This window comes from Borostomias antarcticus (assembly GCF_949987555.1).
Source record: "Borostomias antarcticus genome assembly, chromosome: 23".
NCBI classification, from domain to species: domain Eukaryota; kingdom Metazoa; phylum Chordata; class Actinopteri; order Stomiiformes; family Stomiidae; genus Borostomias; species Borostomias antarcticus.
In genome coordinates this window covers 14,737,466-14,758,719 of record NC_140256.1, presented here as the reverse complement: position 1 = coordinate 14,758,719, position 21,254 = coordinate 14,737,466, and the positions used below count along the sequence as shown (strand labels likewise).

The following is a 21,254-nucleotide window of genomic DNA, read 5'->3' as shown; positions in this document are numbered from 1 at the left end:
CTATTTGGGAGCCATTTGATCATGTCCCTCCTGCTCCTTCCAGCCCCCACCTCAACGCTGTGTAACCCTCCTCAGTGTTGAGTAACCCTCCTGTGTTGTGTAACCCTCCTTAGTGTTGAGTAACCCTCCTGTTTTGTGTAAGCCTCCTCAGTGTTGTGTAACCCTCCTCAGTGTTGAGTAACCCTCCTGTTTTGTGTAAGCCTACTCAGTGTTGAGTAACCCTCCTAAGTGTTGTGTAACCCTCCTCAGTGTTGAGTAACCCTCCTCAGTGTTGAGTAACCCTCCTGTGTTGTGTAACCCTCCTCAGTGTTGTGTAACCCTCCTCAGTGTTGAGTAACCCTCCTCAGTGTTGTGTAACCCTCCTCAGTGTTGTGTAACCCTCCTCAGTGTTGAGTAATCCTCCTCAGTGTTGAGTAACCCTCCTCAGTGTTGAGTAACCCTCCTGTGTTGAGTAACCCTCCTCAGTGTTGAGTAACCCTCCTCAGTGTTGTGTAACCCTCCTCAGTGTTGAGTAACCCTCCTCAGTGTTGAGTAACCCTCCTCAGTGTTGAGTAACCCTCCTCAGTGTTGAGTAAGCCTCCTCAGTGTTGAGTAAGCCTCCTCAGTGTTGAGTAAGCCAGCGTTTAACAGGACTGGCAGAGGAAGGCCTGCCAGTGAATGACTCATGTGTGTGAATGACTCATGTTCTAATCATCTCCTTGCTCTGTGCGTGTGTGTGTGTGTGTGTGTGTGTGTGTGTGTGTGTGTGTGTGTGCGTGTGTGTGTGTGTGCGTGTGTGTTAGGATGTTTGGGGACAGTGTGATCCCCCTGCCTCATATCTACGGGGCTAGGATCAAAGGGGTGGAGGTGTTCTGTCCGCTGGACCCGCCCCCTCCCTACGAAGCCGTCGCAGGCAGCTCCGCCCCTGCCCCTATACAGGTAACCACGACGACGTCATTAACAGGAAAAACATTCAATATTCTGTACGTTCTGCGTTTACATACTGTACCATACATGTACCATAACGATTCAGTTACTGTATTGACTGTTTCTATATTCCTGCTTGATTTACACTGATAGTAATAGTAATGAATAGTCTCACAATCAGCCCTTCTTCTCCTCTCATCTATCTTACGCTGTTTGTTTTCATGATAGCAGGCGGCTCAATCAGTTTCCCCTCGAATCAATAAAGGATTTGTTTCTTATGCTCAAGGCTCAATCCATCCCAGATAAGATGTGGAGCAGAGATCATGTTTAGAAAGTCCACATAGCATTTGGAAGTGGGATTTAAAGATGAAATCGCAATGTGTTGTGGATTGTCTGCTCAATTCCTAAGACTTGTGTGATGATCACAACACGATGTACCATATGTGGAAGATGATCGTTCCCGTCCTAATTAGGCTATGCTGTGTAGTTCGTTACTGTGATGTGTTTAGTTTAGTTGACAATAAAGACAATCAGATGATTATCACATCCTAAATTGTCAAGGACAGCACAATAAAGTCAGTTATTTCCATTGTGGACCTTGATGTGCTGACAGTGAAGATGGCGGATGTCCAGATTGCTAGGCAGCATTGAGGATTGAACTGTGTGGACTGAACTGTGTGGATTGATCTATTCCTATAGTGTGCAGGGATAATCTGGGTCACACTTCTGCTGTGTGTCCTGTCCAGGAGATCGAGATCCCGATGACCAGCCTGACTGAGGAGTTGACTGACAGCTCAGAGGCAGGAAGGCCCGTCAGAGGTAGGCGTGGAAGAAATGAATAACACAGTCTTGAAATTGTTGAAGAAATTAATCCAATCGTTTTAATAATCAACAAGGAGACCTTGTGCAGACAGTCATTATTTCTATTATTTGACGTGCACAGAGAGATAGAGTAATAGAGTAAAAAAGACAGAGTAATAACAGTGTGTGTGTATAGGGCAGTGCCAGGCACATGTATCTATACACGTTTACAAGCTGGATCAAGAATCCTTTTTTCTGATTGGTGTAAAAGGAATCTGTGCAGCGGAGAGGAGCTTGTCTTTTTTTGGTCGGCCCAGAGGATGAAACAGAACAAGGAGGATGTAACAGGTCCATAACAGGTCCATAACAGGCCAAAGCAGCCCCTTCAGAGGCAGAGTAGAGACATTACAGGAGACCACAGGACCCAGTAGTAAAGGAGACCATACCAGGACCACAGACACAACTCATTCCTAACTTCAATACAACCATAGGCAAAAGCATTGTACTTTATTTGAAAGCAGGTATAAACAATATGTCATATTTAATGAAGCAAGAATAAGCAATACCATTTAACTTTCACATAGGACAAACACATAAACACACCCACACACAGACACGGACACATACAGACACGCGCGCACACACACACAACATGCCAGTTTTTATTTCTAATTTCTTCCTTCCAACTCTCAATACACATTGTCTCCATAAAACAGTTTTCACCAAGAAACACCAGCCATACAGAAAGCCATACAATACTAACACATGTACAGTATATGTACCAATAAACTGGCCTTGTTGCTACAGCACAGTGGTTGGCCTACTATAGTTATCCCTGTGAAAGTAGATATGTAGTTATCTTTGTGATGTGAACGGGGCATAACCTCACAGTTATGTCATTGGCGTATTAAAAGAACATTTATTTCAGTCTCTGTCTCTCTAATGCTCCATCCCCACCCCCACCCCTCTCTCTCTCTCTCTCTCTCTCTCTCTCTCTCTCTCTTTCTCTCCATCTGCGTAATGTGAATACAGGATAGATCAAGTGCAGGTTCTTCTTTCATTCTATCTGTGGTTAATTGTGTTTGGAAAAATGTTTAGATGAGACGAAAGCTTGTAAAAACTAAAAATAAACTTTAAACAGTTTCCCTCTGAAAATATCACCCTAACCCTAACCCGCTAAAAGCGTTATTTATACACTGACAAAAACCTGGTATAATATTTTATTCTTGTCTGAAGTTGGTCTTCAGAGATTAACGTTCTCAAGAGCATTCCAAAAGAAAATATTCTACAATTTGTTTTCTAGAGGCAGGAACATTCTCTGGGACACTTCTGTCTCTCTGAGGTCATCTGTTGTGTTATTCAACACCCTCAGAGGAATGTGAGAAATTACCTTGTCATATAGAAGCGCAGAGATAGAGAGATAACGACACACACACACACACACGGGTCACTCTTCAGGTCACATCTGTGTTATGATAGAGGCTTGGGTCGTGACGTTACGTAATTAGTCACCCGACACCCTGGGGCAGAAGGAAAGGGGGTGGCTGAGGTGGAGTGAGACGTTGACGGTTAAAACTGCTTGTTGAATCACACATGGTTTAGCCAGAAGAGCACTGAGAAGAGAATGGCGTAGCAAACACAATACCATAGAAATAGACACTATAGTTCACCAACCCTTTTGATAATAAAGTATACAAGTGTTAAGCTCCTCTATGCCTATAGGGGTGGCCTGTGTAAATATGTTAAGCCCTTACAGGAGGCCCCAACGCTGACAACAAGCGCACACCTAATTCACACCTCAGTGAGACATTTGTAGTTGAAGGCAACCGGTTTACAACCCTCTGTTTGAACATGAGAAACAATGGTTCCCTTCCCCCCTCCATCCCCTCTGACAGACGCCAGCCCCCCAGTCCAGACGGGGTCGGTGCCACCCTCGCCCCCCCTGCACCACCCCAGGCCCCCCCAGCAGGGACCGGTGCCGCCCAGCAGGAGGTCCCAGCGCCAGCGCCTCCGCAGGTCCAACAGCGACCCTGTTCTACTGGACCTGGCGGCCAAAGGTAAGACGTCTGCGTATGTGTATGTATGTATGTGTGTGTGTGTGTGTGTGTGTGTGCTTGTAAAATTAACATTGTTGGCCCCAGATGTCCCTACAAGGATACATTTCCTTGTGGGACCATTTTGCTGGGTTTAAGGCTTGGGTTACAATTATGGTTATGGTTAGGGGTCAAAGGTTATGTTTAGGGTTAGATTTACATTTTATGGCTACGGTTTAAGTTTAGGGACCCCACAAGGATATAAATGCTAAATTGTGTGTGTGTGTCTGTGTTTGCAGTCACTGTTTTCAATAAATCTCCCCAGCATCTGTCAGTAGACACATAAGGAGGTCTGTACAGTAAATATAGAGCCTCCTGGCCTCTGTGTGTGCGTGTGTGCGTGTGTGTGTGTGTGTGTGTGTGTGTGTGTGTGTGTGTAGAATCTGCCAGTCTGAGATAGGGGCCCTGCTGTTCACAGAGTGTGTGAAGCACATAGCTAACGCTTTCAACAGATGTCCCCCATCCATCCATCCATCCATCCATCCATCTTCATCCGCTTATCCGGGGTCGGGTCGCAGAGGCAGCAGTTCCAGCAGGGGGCCCCAGACATCCCTTTCCCTAGCAGCATCAACCAGCTCTGCCTGAGGAATCATTAGCCGCTCACAGGCCAGTGCGGAGATGTAGTCCCGCCACCTAGTCCTGGGTCTACCCCGCGGCCTCCTCCCAGCCGGACACGCCTGGAACACCTCCCTAGGGAGGCGCCCAGGGGGCATCCTCACTAGATGCCCGAACCACCTCAACTGGCTCCTTTCGACGCAAAGGAGCAGCGGCTCTACTCCTGAGTCCCTCCCGGATGTCTGAACTTCTCACCCAATATCTCAGGGAGACCCCAGCCACCCTCGGGACGAAAATAGACCGGTAGATCAAGAGCTTTGCCTTTTGGCTCAGCTCTCTTTTCATCACAACAGTGCTGTAAAGCGACTGCAGAACCGCACCAGCTACTCTGATTCTCCGGCCAAACTCCCTCTCCATGGTTCCCTCACTCGTGAACAAGACCCCCAGATACTACCGGACAGGCTCTTCCTCCAGACGTTCCCAGTTCACCCTCACTACACGCTTGGGTTTTCCATGCCTCCCAATCGCGCCCCTCCAAGTGTCTCCATCATTGCCCACGTGTGCATTGAAGTCCCCCAATAGGACAGAGTCCCCTGCAGGAGCCCCAAATAAGACTCCACTTAGGGTCTGCAGGAAGGCGAGTACTCCGAACTGCTGTTCGGTGCATAAGCACAAACCACAGTCAGAGTCCCCCCCCACAGTCCTAAGGTGCAGGGAGGCGACCCTCTCGTCCACTGGGGTGAACTCTAGCACAGAGGCGCTTAGCTGGGGGCTAGCTAGTATAGCCACACCTGCCTTATGCCTCATACCGTGAGCAACTCCGGAGAAGAACAGGGTCCAACCCCTATCCATGAGTTTGGTTCCGGCGCCAGTGCTGTGCGTGGAGATTAGCCCCACCAGGTGTAATTGGTATCGCTCCACCTCCCTCACAAGCTACGGCTCCTTCCCCCCCAGCGAGGTCACGTTCCATGTCCCCAGAGCCAACCTTTGTCCGTCGGTGCCCACCGCCTTCACTGCCACCTATTTGGCAGCGCCGACCCTGACAGTTCCTCCCACGGGTGGTGGGTCCACGGGACGGACGAGATGGAGATGTTGTTCCCACGTTGCTCTTTCGGGCTGGGCCCGGCCGGGCTCCGTGGAAAGCTCGGCCACAAGGCGCTCGCAGACGGGCCCTCCGTCCGGGCCTGGCTCCAGACGGGGGCCCTGGGCTTCCACCGGGCTGGGTATCTCTCTCTCTTCGGTGTTCTTCCATCAGGGTTTTTTGCTGGTTAAGGACTGTGGGGCGCAACTCCTCACAACCCTACTCTGGCAGTTTTAGGCTTAAAGCCCTCATCCGCCCTTGCTCCACACCTCCAGATGGTATACGGTGCGGAGCCAGGCGCGAGCAGCACCTCTGGTTTTTGTTCGGCGTGACCTTCTCCTAGATGGGTTGCCTACCATGGCTATGAGCCCCATCTGTTCATGCTATTTGCCCATAGCTGGGACAGTGGTTGGCAGGAGCCAGGGCATGTCCACACATGGGTGGGCCTGCGCACCTTGCCTCTGGGGCCAACTGTTGCTCCGAGATCCCCCATTGAATGCCAGATATGTCACAATGTAAAACATTTCCGAACTTTTATTTTGTTGAACAAAATAATCACGACTGAAAGATATTAGAATGGTTATAACCCCACTTCTGTCATCCTCCCCCCAGTCCTGAGCTACGAGGCGACCACGCAAACCACCGACTCCTCCACCCAGACCTCCCAGTCGGCCCTGGCCTCCCAGCCCCAGGCTGTCACCCTCCGGCGGGGCAACAGGGCTCCGCGGCGCCCCCGGCCCTCCTCCATGGTGGACTATCAGAGCTACCGTCACACCCAGCAGCTAGTGACGCGCTTCCTGGAGCAGCCGGCGGCGGAGGGCCTGGCCCCGGAGGTCCAGGAGCTGGTGGATAGCATCCGTAGCGTGCTGCGCTCCGACCAGGAGCACATGGAGGAGGCTGTCCGCTGTGCCAGCTACATCGAACAAGTACGGAGGGAAGCGGGAATGTGAGCGGCTACAGTTTAGCTTAGCATAGGTTAGTTTAGCTTACCTTCGTTGTGTTCTTCTGAGGCGTTTTCAATCTCAAATCAACTAAAAATCAACTAAATCTTTCAACCTCAAATCAACTAAAAAGGAGGGTTTTTTGGTATTTTGTAGGCAGGTGTTTTCCACTCAACAAAGCTAATGCTAGCTGTTGCTAATAAGCAAATAAACCCACATCTTCGGGTGCCTCACTCTCTCAGCTCGTAGCACAGTATTTCCATATTATAATGTATTTTGAAATTAGGGAGAATGTCATATATAAAACATGCATGATGAATGGTGAGTAATTCCCTCTAACACCCCATCTGTCCTCTTGGTGTCTCCCTGCAGGTGATCACTGTATCAGAAACGGGGGCTCCAGCCAATCAGCCTCTCCTCCCCAGACCCGTCCATCCCCAGGTGGACCCCTCCTCCCAGACCCTCCCCCTGAGGAAGAGGCCAGGCCTGCTCCACCTGCGCAGCTGCGGGGACCTCAGCACCTTCACCTGGGTGGAGCTACAGCCTCCGGAGCGCCGGGCGGCTGGGTCCAGAGCCGGGTCCAGGGTGGCGTCAAGGTCAGGGTCAAGAGCCGGGTCCAGGGTGGCGTCAAGGTCAGGGTCAAGAGCCGGGTCCCGTCTGGACCACCACGAGCGCCCCCACAGTCTGATAGGGGTGTTCAGAGAGACTGTGCTCTGATGGGGCTTCTCTGTCAACCATTGAACACCCCCCAAAGCAGAAACTTCATGGTACTGCTCAAGGGAAACTAGTGGTGAAGACTGGGAAAGCAACTGTTTCACAGCTAATGGGAAAAGCCATTCTAAAGAACCCTTTTCATGTCCCACAGACTGCAAGTACTAGCCTTGTAACAGAGTGTGTGCAAGTGTGCGTGTGTGTGTGTATAAGTGTGTGTTTTTTAAATTTGTGCTGTGCTCATACTGTTGGAGTTTAAATGTGGGGTGAATTTGAGAAGATTTTGGGCACCTTATTCTGATCCATACTGTATCAGAGCCAAAGGTTTTGAAAATGGTTTCCAAATTGTGTTATCTTAAGATCTGTGTCTGCTTTGGGTTGTTGTTATCACTCATACACATATGTGTTTATGACATGGACTGTATGGTATGACAGAGATAGATAGTCAGAGGTATTGCTTAGGACAGATTTTGAGACCAGATTTTTTTTTAAGTTATGTTCTGAACAGTTATGTATGACTGGCACTGACACAAGGCTAGCCCTTGACTGATTATGATAAGGCTCTTTTTTGACAACCTGGACCTTAGTTACGGCATATTATAAGACGTTTGACTCACAGAGATAACTTTGGTGTAATTCGGAGGCCTGTAGAAGAAATTTAAAATCCAGCGCGAGCCAAGTATATCCATGTAATGGCGGCGGACGGGGCACCGAGAATGCAGCTTCTAAAAAATGTATTTTCTGCCGCAAAACAGTTGTTTTCATCAATCTATTTTTATGAATTGCTAGTTGTGCTGGCTCGCACTGGATTTTTAATTTCTTCTACAGGCCTCCGAATTACACCAAAGTTATCTCAGTGAATCAAACGTCTTATAATATGCCGTATATAAAGTCCAGGTTGTCGAAAAAGAGCCTTATCCTTTAAGGCTGCCTTGTTGCACTCAATACATTTTAGGGAAACTGCATGGTCCCTATATAATACTGAACACTTTACTGTCAAGTTCAGCTGAGTGCCTTTATTTCTTTTTTACCTGAAAACCTTTTTTGGGGGGTGAGGTGTAACATTGTACAGTGGACTGAAGAACCCTTTTTCTAGACTGCCGAGAGACATCCTGGAAACCATGGAAACTAAAATCAGAAAGAAAACATCCACAGTCTTGTGTGAGAAAGAGACAGGGCGAGCCTGCTATCTGACAGAATTGTCAACTCTGTTGAGAACTTCAGGAATCAGCAAACTATCAGTGGCTGGATTTGAACGTCTGGACCCAGGCTAAGACAGGGCAGCTTGACCATGGCAAAAAGGCTCAGGGCATTTTCCATTCAAAACCTTCTTTACAAAAAAAAGAGAAAGAATTTAAGTGTCCTTATGTGTCCGTAATGCTGGGTCCTTACTGGAGAGACTTGTGAGGAGATACGGTGTGGGAAAGGGAATACCCAGCTGGGCCTGCCAGCACTCGGTGGTGGTGTCGTCTTTCAGAACCTGGGCAGAAGTGGTGTCTTTGAGCTGGTCTGGAAGACACCAGTGAGGGGCCTCTCTGGCTTTGGCGTTGTCCCAAAAAGAGATATATAGATTAATGATCAGAGGGCTCTTTAGAGATGAAGGACCAGTATCTGGCGGCATGGGAGAAGCGTTCGTAAGTTGGACAAATGTACAGTGTGCCAGCCCTGTGTCATCAAGGAGAATTTTCTGTAGTTTACAAGTCACTACTGTCTTGGACAGCTCACTGCCTGACTCCATGATGCAAAGGTACAGGGGAATGGAAGTGCCGCTTCCTGTTCATCTGTTCTCACCAACGCACATTCTAAGACAAACGGTGTGATATTTTAAAAACAAACGCTGGCCCCATGGTTATCACAAAACACGTTTGAGAACCTCATTCGTAAAGATAGATTCATTTTCCTCTGACTCTAGACTTTGAGCCTGAATGGTGGTGGTTTGCTCTGTGTGTAAAAAGGGGTAGAGTCGTAGAGGGATGTGTGCAGTAAGGAGGGCTGAGCTTGTTCCTGGATGGGAAGGGGCAGTGCAGAAGGGGCGGGGGCATGTGCAGCCTCTGTTGGACCGGTGGGCTGGGGAGGTGGTTGAGGGATCCTGCAGGAGGACGAGTGCCAAAGAACAGGTTGCCAGGTCTAGCACAGACGCGCTGAGTTTGAGCAGGGCACTCTCACAGGTATCTGGGCTGGACAGCTTGTTGATCCACTGTTACATCTTTTCCCTATCCACTGGTAGCACGCAGTGCTGTGGATAGAGCTGCTCCGGTAGCCTGCATTCTCTGTAGTGCTTGGATATGGTCTCCACGGGATTGTTGAGTACATATTTTAAATAATTGTAGTCTTATAAAATAAAAATATGCATACAGTGTATTGCAGTGTCACAGCTGAATTGGAAAAGAGGCTTACCTAAAAACTTGACCTGTCATATAAATGAAGGATGATTTTAAACTGTCTGATTATATCAAATATATCAAATGTACAATAAGAATAAAAAAAATAAAAAAAAAAGGTTTTCAGTGTTTTCTGCATCTTTTTCAAACCAGTGATTGTTTGTAAACATGGGTCCAGAGGGTTGTTGAAAGGTAAACAGGAAGTGAAAGAGATGGGGTTTTTTACATTTTGCCCTATTTGTGGTCTGTCTACCATGAACCTGAAGCATAGAGACCATAAGTTCACTGATCGTTCCAGTATTGAGCTAGCTGCAGTTTTTCTGCAGGCTCTCACTGGGCTACAATGGAAGTCATTGGGGCACCCGTAAATGCGTTGGAAAACTATGATAAATGTGCTTTTCTAAGACGGGAAGCACAGGGTGTAATCTTACCAGTCTCGGTATGCTCTCTTGTGAAATGTATCGCAATCCAAATATGTGTAGGTGTTTGGCAAGACTTCCACATAGTCCTCCGTGGAAACCGTGAAAACAAGCGCCAGGGGAATGCTTATGTCCAAGCCATGCAAAAATATTTGGATTGTGATATATTTAACAGGAGAGCATACCGAGACTGGTAAGATTACACCCTGTGCTTCCCGTCCCGGAAAAGCAGATTTATCATACTGTAGTTTTTCAACACATTTACACATGCCCCATTGACTTCCATTGTAGCCCAGTGAGAGCCTGCATAGAAACTGCAGCTAGCTCAATACTGGAACAATCAGTGAAATGATGGTCTCTATGTTTCAGGTTCATTGTAGACAGACCACAAATGGGGCTAAATGTCCAAAATAGCACACTACCCCTTTAAGATCCATACTCCTGTACTCGGAGTTCACTTCCTGAGTGTGTTCTGTGGGACGAGCACATTTAAGAAGCACTCCTGCTCTTGCTAAGCGAAAGGACTTCTCAAAGTGCATATTCAACCTGTCGTCCCCCACCTATGATGCATGTCGTCAGCATGTACAGTTGTTGAATGTTTAAGTGGAGCGGGCTTTTTTAGTTTTAATTTATCTTATTTTGTTTGATCTAAGCATTTATTCGAACGCAAGTAGTGAATGAAAATATCAGTGATTAAAATAGTTAATACAAAAGAACCTCAAGCAATTTTAACTTTCTGTAGGACAAATACATAATGAAAAAGAAAAAGGCCATGCAATAAGATGGTTTAATAATCTACTGTTCATTGTTGTGATTATGTTGCTATTAACAGATGCTACTGGCCCTAGTGGAATGCAAGAACGTTGCTATTACCGATGCATTATAGTATATACATTATGTTTTTAGACTAGGATTACGCAAAATCTAGCAGACCGCTTTTCATGAAACTCAGTGGAGGGGTGTAGCATGAGCCAATATAGAACCCATCCATTTTGGCGTGCACAGAGCCACAAAATGCATTCAGGGGTGGAGGTTTGTGCTCTCTGAGCACCATTTCTAGTTGGAGGCATATTAACATAGACATGCGTCCAGCAAAAGATCCAGTGGTAATCATAAGAGGAATTTACGTTGGGCAGAATGTCCGTCTGTGCCCAAATAACGATTCTAGTTCTAAGCTTTTTTTCTCTATGGGAAAAATGAATGTGGTTACATGATCGCTCCGATCAAGGTCTGTGTGCTGAACACCAGATTTATCCAGATGTACATTCTGTCTGATGTAAATTACTTTCATGGAAGTTGCCATGGTAATGATTTTGCTCCCACCAAGCAAAGCACTCATCAGGATAAGGCTTTACTTCCCTCGTTTCGCTGAACCACTTAACCACTTAACCCATCTCCATCATTCTGCTAGCCAGCTAAGACTGGACTCTCCACCCGCCCACTGCAGCCATGGCAGTATCTGACATCCTTCTCAGTTTCAAAATGGTTAAAAGCATATCTCAACATCAACCTCAGAACCAAAAAGGGGCTTCAAAATTCACAAAACTCACCTTCAATAATGTATTTTAAACTTTTAGAACAAAACGTAGCCTACTCTATTCTGGGAGTCTATTAAACACAGATCTTATTTTCATCATTTTTCGCAAATCAAATTCATATTTCCCATAGAGATTTTGGACTACATACTAAATGGTGACAAAAAAACAAAACGACCACATCCTCTCCACTATACGCAATATGGATTAGATGGAGCACACATCCAGGAACTTTCATCCATGCTCTGTTTCATACTTTGTAACTTCCATGCTTGCATGCTTGGAGCACTGAAGTATGCATATTGAGAAACACCATTCGTATAGGTCAAAGGTCATTTAAAATATTTAGAAACCAAATGATTAAGCCACAACTACAGTCCCATTCTTCTGCAAGTAGTTTATTGTTGTAAATACTGTTACAAACATTCCTGTTCTGGCACAGGAATGTAGCTCAATGTAACATCACAGAAAAGCTAGCAAATAAATTAATATTGCCATTGCTTTACAGAAAGTGTATTTTTCTCTTTTTTTTTAATCTTTAGACACGTTGACAAACAAGATTAATTACATTCAAAACAAGTGCTTTTATAAACACTAGCTAGCCAACCCCCCACTGTCACCATCTCAAGTGATTCTCCACAAAGGACAACTTCATTGCATCACAATGGTCTACTATCCCTGTCAAATATGGGCAAGGTCTATATAACACCCTCCTGCAGTTAACCCCCACTCAGGCCAAATATGTACATGGTCATTTTACACAATCTACTGTTCCCAGGTTCTTTAAGAGTCACTTTAAGGGACCTTGCCTACACACTGAACTTTCTTTCACATTAATATTATTATTAATTGAAGCTTGCTTATATAATCAATCCAAACTCAACACACAAAAGAGCCATTAGAAGTATATACCTTTTTATATATATATATATATATATATATATATATATATATATATAAAGTCTATTATGTATCCAGCTGGTTTTGGTTTTCAACGTGGAATAAAGTTTATGGTCACACGCCACACACACTAGAAGCAGGACTGAAACAGCGTAGCGGATACTGTAGCTCAGACACTCCATGCTGGAAGGTAATATGGTTGACGTTAAACTCATCTTCAGAATCAGGAGTCCAGTACCATAATAAAAATAATAATAGTAATAAGGCCAAAATCAGCTTCAGGGGTTAGAGAGACACTTGGAACAATCAACGGTGTTAGGGTGGACGGAGTGGGGGGGCAACATTTCACACCCAAGCCTCATGACAGGGCACCAGCAGCAACTACATACGAATACAGAGGTGTAGCGACAGGATGTGCTCCCTCCTAGACACCGCAGCCAGGAACTTCCCATGAAGCTTTGTCTCATGATCTCGTTTTCACCATTTCACGTTCTTCGACCATTGTACAATTCCTATTCATCAAAACTTCAGTTCATTATTGTAAATAATAATGCAATATATCATGACGACTTCACATCTGTCAGAGTGGGCGGTGAGTCGCATTTCTTATGTGGATGGTGCAATACAAGTCTGCCCTTTCTCTTTCTCCATGGGCAAAGTGACACGTCGCCAATCCTGATAACAGCAGCGGTGATCGGTGCTCCGCTTGGAACAAACGAATACAGTAACTGTGGTACACAAGCCAGTAGTTAGACCAACCTGGCCATGAATCTACGAACACAAACAACCAACCTTCTGGTTCCACTGGCCGGTCGCTTCCACGTTCAGCAGCAGTGCTGTGAAGCCATAGTGATTTACTTACATGCACTAACAAAACATCATTCTATCAACTCAGATTAGGACGAGGTCTAGGAGGGACATGTAGCCTCCTATTCTAAACTACACACACACACACGCACGCATGCACGCACGCACGCACACACACACTGTTAAGACTTGTCAGTCATGAACACGAGAACAGAGGCGATATGCCCATTCAGAGAACCTTCAATCCAGAACTAGATGATATGTCTTCAGTATACCTTCAATTCCTGACATTTATGAAATAAAATAAACAATAAATAATGTTTTTTTTTTCAAAAGAAGCAAATTATGCGCCATCTCTTTTATGAGAAGTATCAGTCAAGTATAAAGAATGAGTTTCAATTGTAATTTTATGCCCTGTGTAGATTAGCATACATAGTAAAAGTGTAATCTGACAATTTAAGACAAAATAAAAAATAAAATCTATTAAATAAACATCTAATTAAAAGAATGCAATACAAATATAAGATACATTGCAAAACAAGAACATTGCACTTTTGAGGTGGTGACTACTTCAAATTGTTGAAACTTTCCTGATCACTAAAACTGTATCAAACACTAGACAGAGGCTTGGTCTGGGTGTCTGTACATTTTTCACTTGTGTTCTGTTAGAACATTTTGTTACATTTTAGCTTATAGCTTCTGGCAAAGTACCCGAATGTGAACCCATAGCTCCCTGCCTCTCTCCAGCAGTGGAGATCATGATGCAGCGCTTTGCTCTGTCGCTCTGCCAGAGTCTCTCTAGGTTCATCCTGTAGTTTCAGCCACAGCATCTCTGTGACTTTTAAATGTATCGCATGACTGTGCTGTGTGTTATGGACGAGAGAGGACTGTAAAATCCCGTAGACATATGGTAGTTTGATGATGTGCTGCTTTCTTCCAAGGGAACGCATAGCAAGTTCTTGTGGACACATTTCCTGGAAGGAGGGTTTACTGGGTGGACCGAGAATTCCTGGGAACGTTGTAAATCCTTTGGTCTGACTAGACTCCACAAGGAGGTCAGGCCTAGACTCCACAAGGAGGTCAGGCCTAGACTCCACAGGGAGGTCAGGCCTAGACTCCACAGGGAGGTCAGGCCTAGAATCCACAGGGAGGTCAGGCCTAGAATCCACAGGGAGGTCAGGCCTAGACTCCACAGGGAGGTCAGGCCTAGACTCCACAGGGAGGTCAGGCCTAGACTCCACAGGGAGGTCAGTCCTAGAATCCACAGGGAGGTCAGGCCTAGACTCCACAGGGAGGTCAGGCCTAGAATCCACAGGGAGGTCAGGCCTAGACTCCACAGGGAGGTCAGGCCTAGACTCCACAGGGAGGTCAGGCCTAGACTCCACAGGGAGGTCAGTCTGCCTAGACTCCACAGGGAGGTCAGGCCTTCAGCAGATGCGGGTGCCGACAAATGAAAACAAAACAAAATGGAATGCTTGTTGGATCGACCCGAGGATAAAACATGTACATGTGAAGATTAAAAGTGGAAACGTTCCCTTGGTCTTCTCCGATGGACCGTCCAAAGTCAGGAATACCTATCATCGGGGCCAGGAGCCTCGTTAACGCAGGAACGGTGTGGAATGTTGTGAGGAGGAATGAGGTGGTTGAGGGCAGCGCGCTTATTTATCAGGTTTCCACATAACCTCTCTCTGCTGTTTGTGTGGGACATCACACAGGTATTCACAATGACACTGGGAGAGAGCAGCAGGTGTGGGGAAAAGGGAGAAAGGGAGAGAGATAGAGACAAAGAGTCAGAGACAGACATCCAGAGCCTCAGCAGCCTGTGATGGAGGAATCTTCAGCTAGATGTCTGACGCAGCCACACTCTGCTCTCTACAGCAAAAACCATCAGGCTGGACAACAAAGTGGGCGAGAAGGTGAGATAGGTTTACTCATAAGGTTCAGTTGTGAGCCCGAATGGGGGGGGGGGGAGTTGGGAGGGATCACCTCTGCGAGTATGTGCAGTGATGCTGGAGGTGAGGGGGTTCAGTACAGGGGGTCAAAGGTGAAAAGTGAAAAGTCAGGGGGGTGAGGTCAGTGTTTAGATGTAAACGGGTTGCTCTTGGGCAGTTAACAGCCGATACATGGCTGCTGGCATCGTCTTCATGTGGATCTGTGGACAAGAGATGGAGGGAGGGAGGGAGAGAGAGAGAGAGAGAGAGAGAGAGGGGGGGGAGGGAGAGAGAAAGAGGGTTAAGTGTGAAAGAAAGAACAGAAGGATGAGGGCTCTATATGTATGTATAACGACCACATCCCCCAAGACTGACTACACTGATATTCTGTATTATCAATAAATCAGGACACAGTAATATCCCTCTCCTCTGACCAAGGCCTTCTACAGTAGATCAGATTCTTCCATGAGCCTTACCTCTCCCACTGCATTGGACAGGATGTGGACGATCTTCTCATGGGGCGTGGCCACCACGCTCTGGCCGTTGATCTCGATGATGCGGTGGCCCACCCTGACTCCGCCCCTCTCAGCGATGCCCCCCCTCATCAGACTGCAGATCTGCAGGGTGGAGGAGGGACCAGGACAAAGATCACAATGAGAAACAGTCATGATCTTAAAGCATGAAGAGAAGTGCTTATTAAGGTACAGAACTTTGAAATGCTTGGTGGGTGTTCCTTCCAACCTTGCTCTTGCGGTAAGCAAGCCAGCAGTATTCAAAAATCATTTGAAAGTACTGCAAAATATCTCTCTTGTTCAAAGAGAGTTCACAGTCGTTTCATCAAAATATTCAACAGCTCCATATCATTAGCTCAACTGGCGAAAGCAACACAAGGCCAGGCTAGCGACATACAGTATCACAGCGTCAGAAACAACACAAGGCCAGGCTAGCCACATACAGTATCACAGCGTCAGAAACAACACAGGGCCAGGCTAGCCACATACAGTATCACAGTGTCAAAAACAACACAAGGCCAGGCTAGCCACATACAGTATCACAGCGTCAGAAAGCAACACAAGGCCAGGCTAGCCACATACAGTATCACAGCGTCAGAAAGCAACACAAGGCCAGGCTAGCCACATGTCACAGCGTCAGAAACAAGTAGTGTCACACCGAGCGGATAATTCCATCTGACTGCACTTCTATATATGTGGTGCTCAGTGGAGAGGCTACCCACAATGCCGTTCTGGACGCTGAAGCCCAGCTGGTAGCGGAGGTCGGGTCGTCTGATGAGTACGGTGGTCACCGGGGGACACCTGACGATGTTGAGCTTGATACGAGCCTGGCTCTTCAGACCCTGGGTATGGAGGACAGGAGAGGTGGAGACACGAGGGGAGTTTAGGAAGGAGGGAGGAGTAGAGAAAACAGAAGAAGAAAGGATGAATGAACAGACAGACAGAAAGAGAGAGACAGGGAGAAAGAGAGAGAGAAAGAGAGCTTAGGTTATTCATTTAGATCACATCCTTTATCATGATCATCCATTATCATTACCTGGGGCTCAAAATCAGGGCCTCGGGTAACTTTGGTCTGGCAGTGAATGCACTGACACAAAAAGCATGTGGAGCATTCTATGCAATTAAGAGACAATTTTACAAAGTAGACATACCAATTAGAATTTTGACGAACATTTTTGACAGTGCAATTCTCCCAATCGCCCTTTATGGCAGTGAAGTTTGTCATCACGACTACACTAAATGGGACAAGCATTCCATTGAGGCCCTGCATGCAGAATTCTGTAGGTCCATATTAAACATCCAAAGAAAAACACCATCCAATGCATGCAGGGAAGAATTATCAGTTATCCACTGATTATTAACATTAAAAAAAGAACTTTTAAATTCTGTCTCAAATTGAGCCCCCAAGACACACTAAGATTTCAGGCACTACAAACCCAAGAACCTAACTCCCAAAAGAGTCCCTTCGGTCAGCTGGTCCTGAGACTTACTGATTACATAACACCCAATACTGTACAACCTCAACCTCAGACCAGCACTGCTTCACAACCACTGATCAGAATCAACCAAATTATTAAATTAACAAAAGATGCCCATCTGGAACACTGGACGACTCAAACCAAAACACAAAGCAAACTGAATAGCTATCTGGCCCCAAACCATGAATATAAATAGTCAGAATACCTCTTCACCTTCCAGAGATACAAAGCAGAGACAGATCTTGACCAGATACAGACTGAGTGACCACAGTCCAGCCATAGAGAAAGACTGAGTGATCACAGTCCAGCCATAGAGAAAGACTGAGTGACCACAGTCCAGCCATAGAGAAAGACTGAGTGATCACAGTCCAGCCATAGAGAAAGACTGAGTGACCACAGTCCAGCCATAGAGAAAGACTGAGTGATCACAGTCCAGCCATAGAGAAAGACTGAGTGACCACAGTCCAGCCTTAGAGAAAGACTGAGTGACCACAGTCCAGTCATAGAGAAAGACTGAGTGATCACAGTCCAGCCAGAGAGAAAGGACGACACGTCTACCAACAGAGGAGAGAGTCTGTGGTCACTGTTGGACAGGTGAGGTAGAGACAGAGGAGAGAGTCTGTGGTCACTGTTGGACAGGTGAGGTAGAGACAGAGGAGAGAGTCTGTGGTCACTGTTGGACAGGTGAGGTACAGACAGAGGAGAGAGTCTGTGGTCACTGTTGGACAGGTGAGGTAGAGACAGAGGAGAGAGTCTGTGGTCACTGTTGGACAGGTGAGGTACAGACAGAGGAGAGAGTCTGTGGTCACTGTTGGACAGGTGAGGTAGAGACAGAGGAGAGAGTCTGTGGTCACTGTTGGACAGGTGAGGTAGAGACAGAGGGAAGAGTCTGTGGTCACTGTTGGACAGGTGAGGTAGAGACAGAGGAGAGAGTCTGTGGTCACTGTTGGACAGGTGAGGTACAGACAGAGGAGAGAGTCTGTGGTCACTGTTGGACAGGTGAGGTAGAGACAGAGGAGAGAGTCTGTGGTCACTGTTGGACAGGTGAGGTAGAGACAGAGGGAAGAGTCTGTGGTCACTGTTGGACAGGTGAGGTAGAGACAGAGGAGAGAGTCTGTGGTCACTGTTGGACAGGTGAGGTAGAGACAGAGGAGAGAGTCTGTGGTCACTGTTGGACAGGTGAGGTAGAGACAGAGGAGAGAGTCTGTGGTCACTGTTGGACAGGTGAGGTAGAGGCAGAGGAGAGAGTCTGTGGTCACTGTTGGACAGGTGAGGTACAGACAGAGGAGAGAGTCTGTGGTCACTGTTGGACAGGTGAGGTAGAGACAGAGGAGAAGTCTGTGGTCACTGTTGGACAGGTGAGGAAGAGACAGAGGAGAGAGTCTGTGGTCACTGTTGGACAGGTGAGGAAGAGACAGAGATGCACTTCCTCCTACACTGTAATACATTCAGTGAAGTCAGAAACAACGACTTTAACAAGTTCAACTATGTTATTCCAGACTTTAAAGAGCTTAATGATCTCTCTTAATTAAACATACTCCTAGGAGAAGGAGACAAGGCATGTACAGTATGCCCAATACCTATCAGCATGCCACAACCTGAGGGACAGTGAGTAACCTAGACACACAAAACACACACATAATTCTCTCTCTCTCTCTCACTCACACACACACACACACACACACACACACACACACACACACACACACACACACACACACACACACACACACACATCTGTTACTGTACTAATGGTATGTGTATGTATATGCATCTTTTTTTCATGCTATATATTTTCTAGAAATGTCACTATTACACTTACACACACACACACACACACACACAGACACACATACTGCTTACACACATACATCTGTTACTTTGTTAATGATCATTTACTATACAAATCTTTACTGTTAATTACTACTGCTCATTGTTATTTCTTTTATCTATTTATTTATTTTCAAGTGCATTTAAAAGTGCAAAGTTAATTTATGTATTTATTTGTTTTACATGTGACATTTGATTTTGTATGTATATATTTTTTGTTAATTGTATCTTTATTGACCTATTCTTCTATCTATCTGTTAGTTTACTTAATCAATTGTATACTTAATTTGTTTCCTCATGTAATTATTGAATTGTATTCTTGATGCTTTGGCAATACTGTTCAACTGATATTCATGCCAATAAAGCGTGAATTGAATTGAATTGAGAGAGACAGAGAGAGAAAGAGAGAGAAAGAGAGAGAGAGAGACGGTACTGCATTTGTAACGCGCTCCCCATGCAGTTGTTACACTGGCCCAGAGCCACAGAGAGAGAGAGAGAGACATAGAGAGAGAGAGAGAGAAAGAGAGAGAGAGAAAGAGAGAGAGAGAAAGAGAGAGAGAGAAAAGAGAGGTGTGTCCCGTACCTTGATGATGCTCTGACAGGTGGACAGGGGCAGTCCTACCAGACTGGTGCCGTTGATGGACATGATCTGGTCACCAATGTTCAGACGGCCCGACTTCTCTGCCGGACCAGCATGCATCATGTTGGCGATGATGACGGTGGGCAGGATGGAGCCCCACCCACTCTCCACGATGACCACGCCCAGAATCTCCCCCTTGGCCTTCTCTATGTAAATCTGAGAGGAAGCAGAAGAGAGTACCAATACTAGAGACAATATCAATGAGAGACAATACTAATACTAGAGATGACACCAATACTAGAGACAATACAAATACTAGAGATGACACCAATACTAGAGACAATACTAATACTAGAGATGACACCAATACTAGAGACAATACAAATACTAGAGATGACACGAGATGACACCAATACTAGAGACAATACTAATACTAGAGATGACACCAATACTAGAGACAATACTAATACTAGAGATGACACCAATACTAGAGACAATACTAATACTAGAGATGACACCAATACTAGAGACAATACTAATACTAGAGATGACACCAATACTAGAGACAATACAAATACTAGAGATGACACGAGATGACACCAATACTAGAGACAATACTAATACTAGAGATGACACCAATACTAGAGACAATACTAATACTAGAGATGACACCAATACTAGAGACAATACTAATACTAGAGATGACACCAATACTAGAGACAATACTAATACTAGAGATGACACGAGATGACACCAATACTAGAGACAATACTAATACTAGAGATGACACCAATACTAGAGACAATACTAATACTAGAGATGACACCAATACTAGAGACAATACTAATACTAGAGATGACACCAATACTAGAGACAATACTAATACTAGAGATGACACGAGATGACACCAATACTAGAGACAATACTAATACTAGAGATGACACCAATACTAGAGACAATACTAATACTAGAGATGACACCAATACTAGAGACAATACTAATACTAGAGATGACACCAATACTAGAGACAATACTAATACTAGAGATGACACCAATACTAGGGACAATACTAATACTAGAGATGACACGAGATGACACCAATACTAGAGACAATACTAATACTAGAGATGACACCAATACTAGAGACAATACTAATACTAGAGATGACACCAATACTAGAGACAATACTAATACTAGAGATGACACCAATACTAGAGACAATACTAATACTAGAGATGACACGAGATGACACCAATACTAGAGACAATACTAATACTAGAGATGACACCAATACTAGAGACAATACTAATACTAGAGATGACACCAATACTAGAGACAATACTAATACTAGAGATGACACCAATACTAGAGACAATACTAATACTAGAGATGACACCAATACTAGAGACAATACTAATACTAGAGATGACACCAATACTAGAGACAATACTAATACTAGAGATGACACCAATACTAGAGACAATATCAATGAGAGACAATACTAATACTAGAGATGACACCAATACTAGAGACAATACTAATACTAGAGATGACACCAATACTAGAGACAATACTAATACTAGAGATGACACCAATACTAAAGACAATACTAATACTAGAGATGACACCAATACTAGAGACAATACTAATACTAGAGATGACACCAATACTAGAGACACTACTAATACTAGAGATGACACCAATACTAGAGACAATACTAATACTAGAGATGACACCAATACTAGAGGTGATACTATTTGTGCCCATGGGAAATGTTTCTGGCAGGAGGCTGC

At 45.4% G+C, this 21,254-nt stretch overlaps 2 protein-coding genes across 2 annotated transcripts in view; one reads left to right on the top strand and one right to left on the bottom strand.

Annotated features, from left to right (window-relative positions):
* Window positions 1–7,094, top strand: part of fam189a2 (family with sequence similarity 189 member A2) — a gene marked incomplete at both ends in the record, with an annotated part of 28,351 nt that extends 21,257 nt beyond the window's left edge. Inside the window, 5 exons of the mRNA XM_084457316.1 lie at window positions 783–918; window positions 1,653–1,725; window positions 3,603–3,764; window positions 6,049–6,362; window positions 6,750–7,094. Of these exons, the coding sequence (XP_084313442.1) occupies window positions 783–918; window positions 1,653–1,725; window positions 3,603–3,764; window positions 6,049–6,362; window positions 6,750–7,094 (1,030 nt within the window). The remainder of the gene's footprint in view (window positions 1–782; window positions 919–1,652; window positions 1,726–3,602; window positions 3,765–6,048; window positions 6,363–6,749) is intronic.
* Window positions 7,095–15,210: 8,116 nt separating this feature from the next.
* The window catches only part of apba1a (amyloid beta (A4) precursor protein-binding, family A, member 1a), a gene marked incomplete at both ends in the record, with an annotated part of 44,041 nt that continues 37,997 nt past the window's right edge, over window positions 15,211–21,254 (bottom strand). Inside the window, 4 exons of the mRNA XM_084456860.1 lie at window positions 15,211–15,282; window positions 15,538–15,678; window positions 16,296–16,415; window positions 19,465–19,677. Coding sequence (XP_084312986.1) covers window positions 15,211–15,282; window positions 15,538–15,678; window positions 16,296–16,415; window positions 19,465–19,677 — 546 coding nt within the window. The remainder of the gene's footprint in view (window positions 15,283–15,537; window positions 15,679–16,295; window positions 16,416–19,464; window positions 19,678–21,254) is intronic.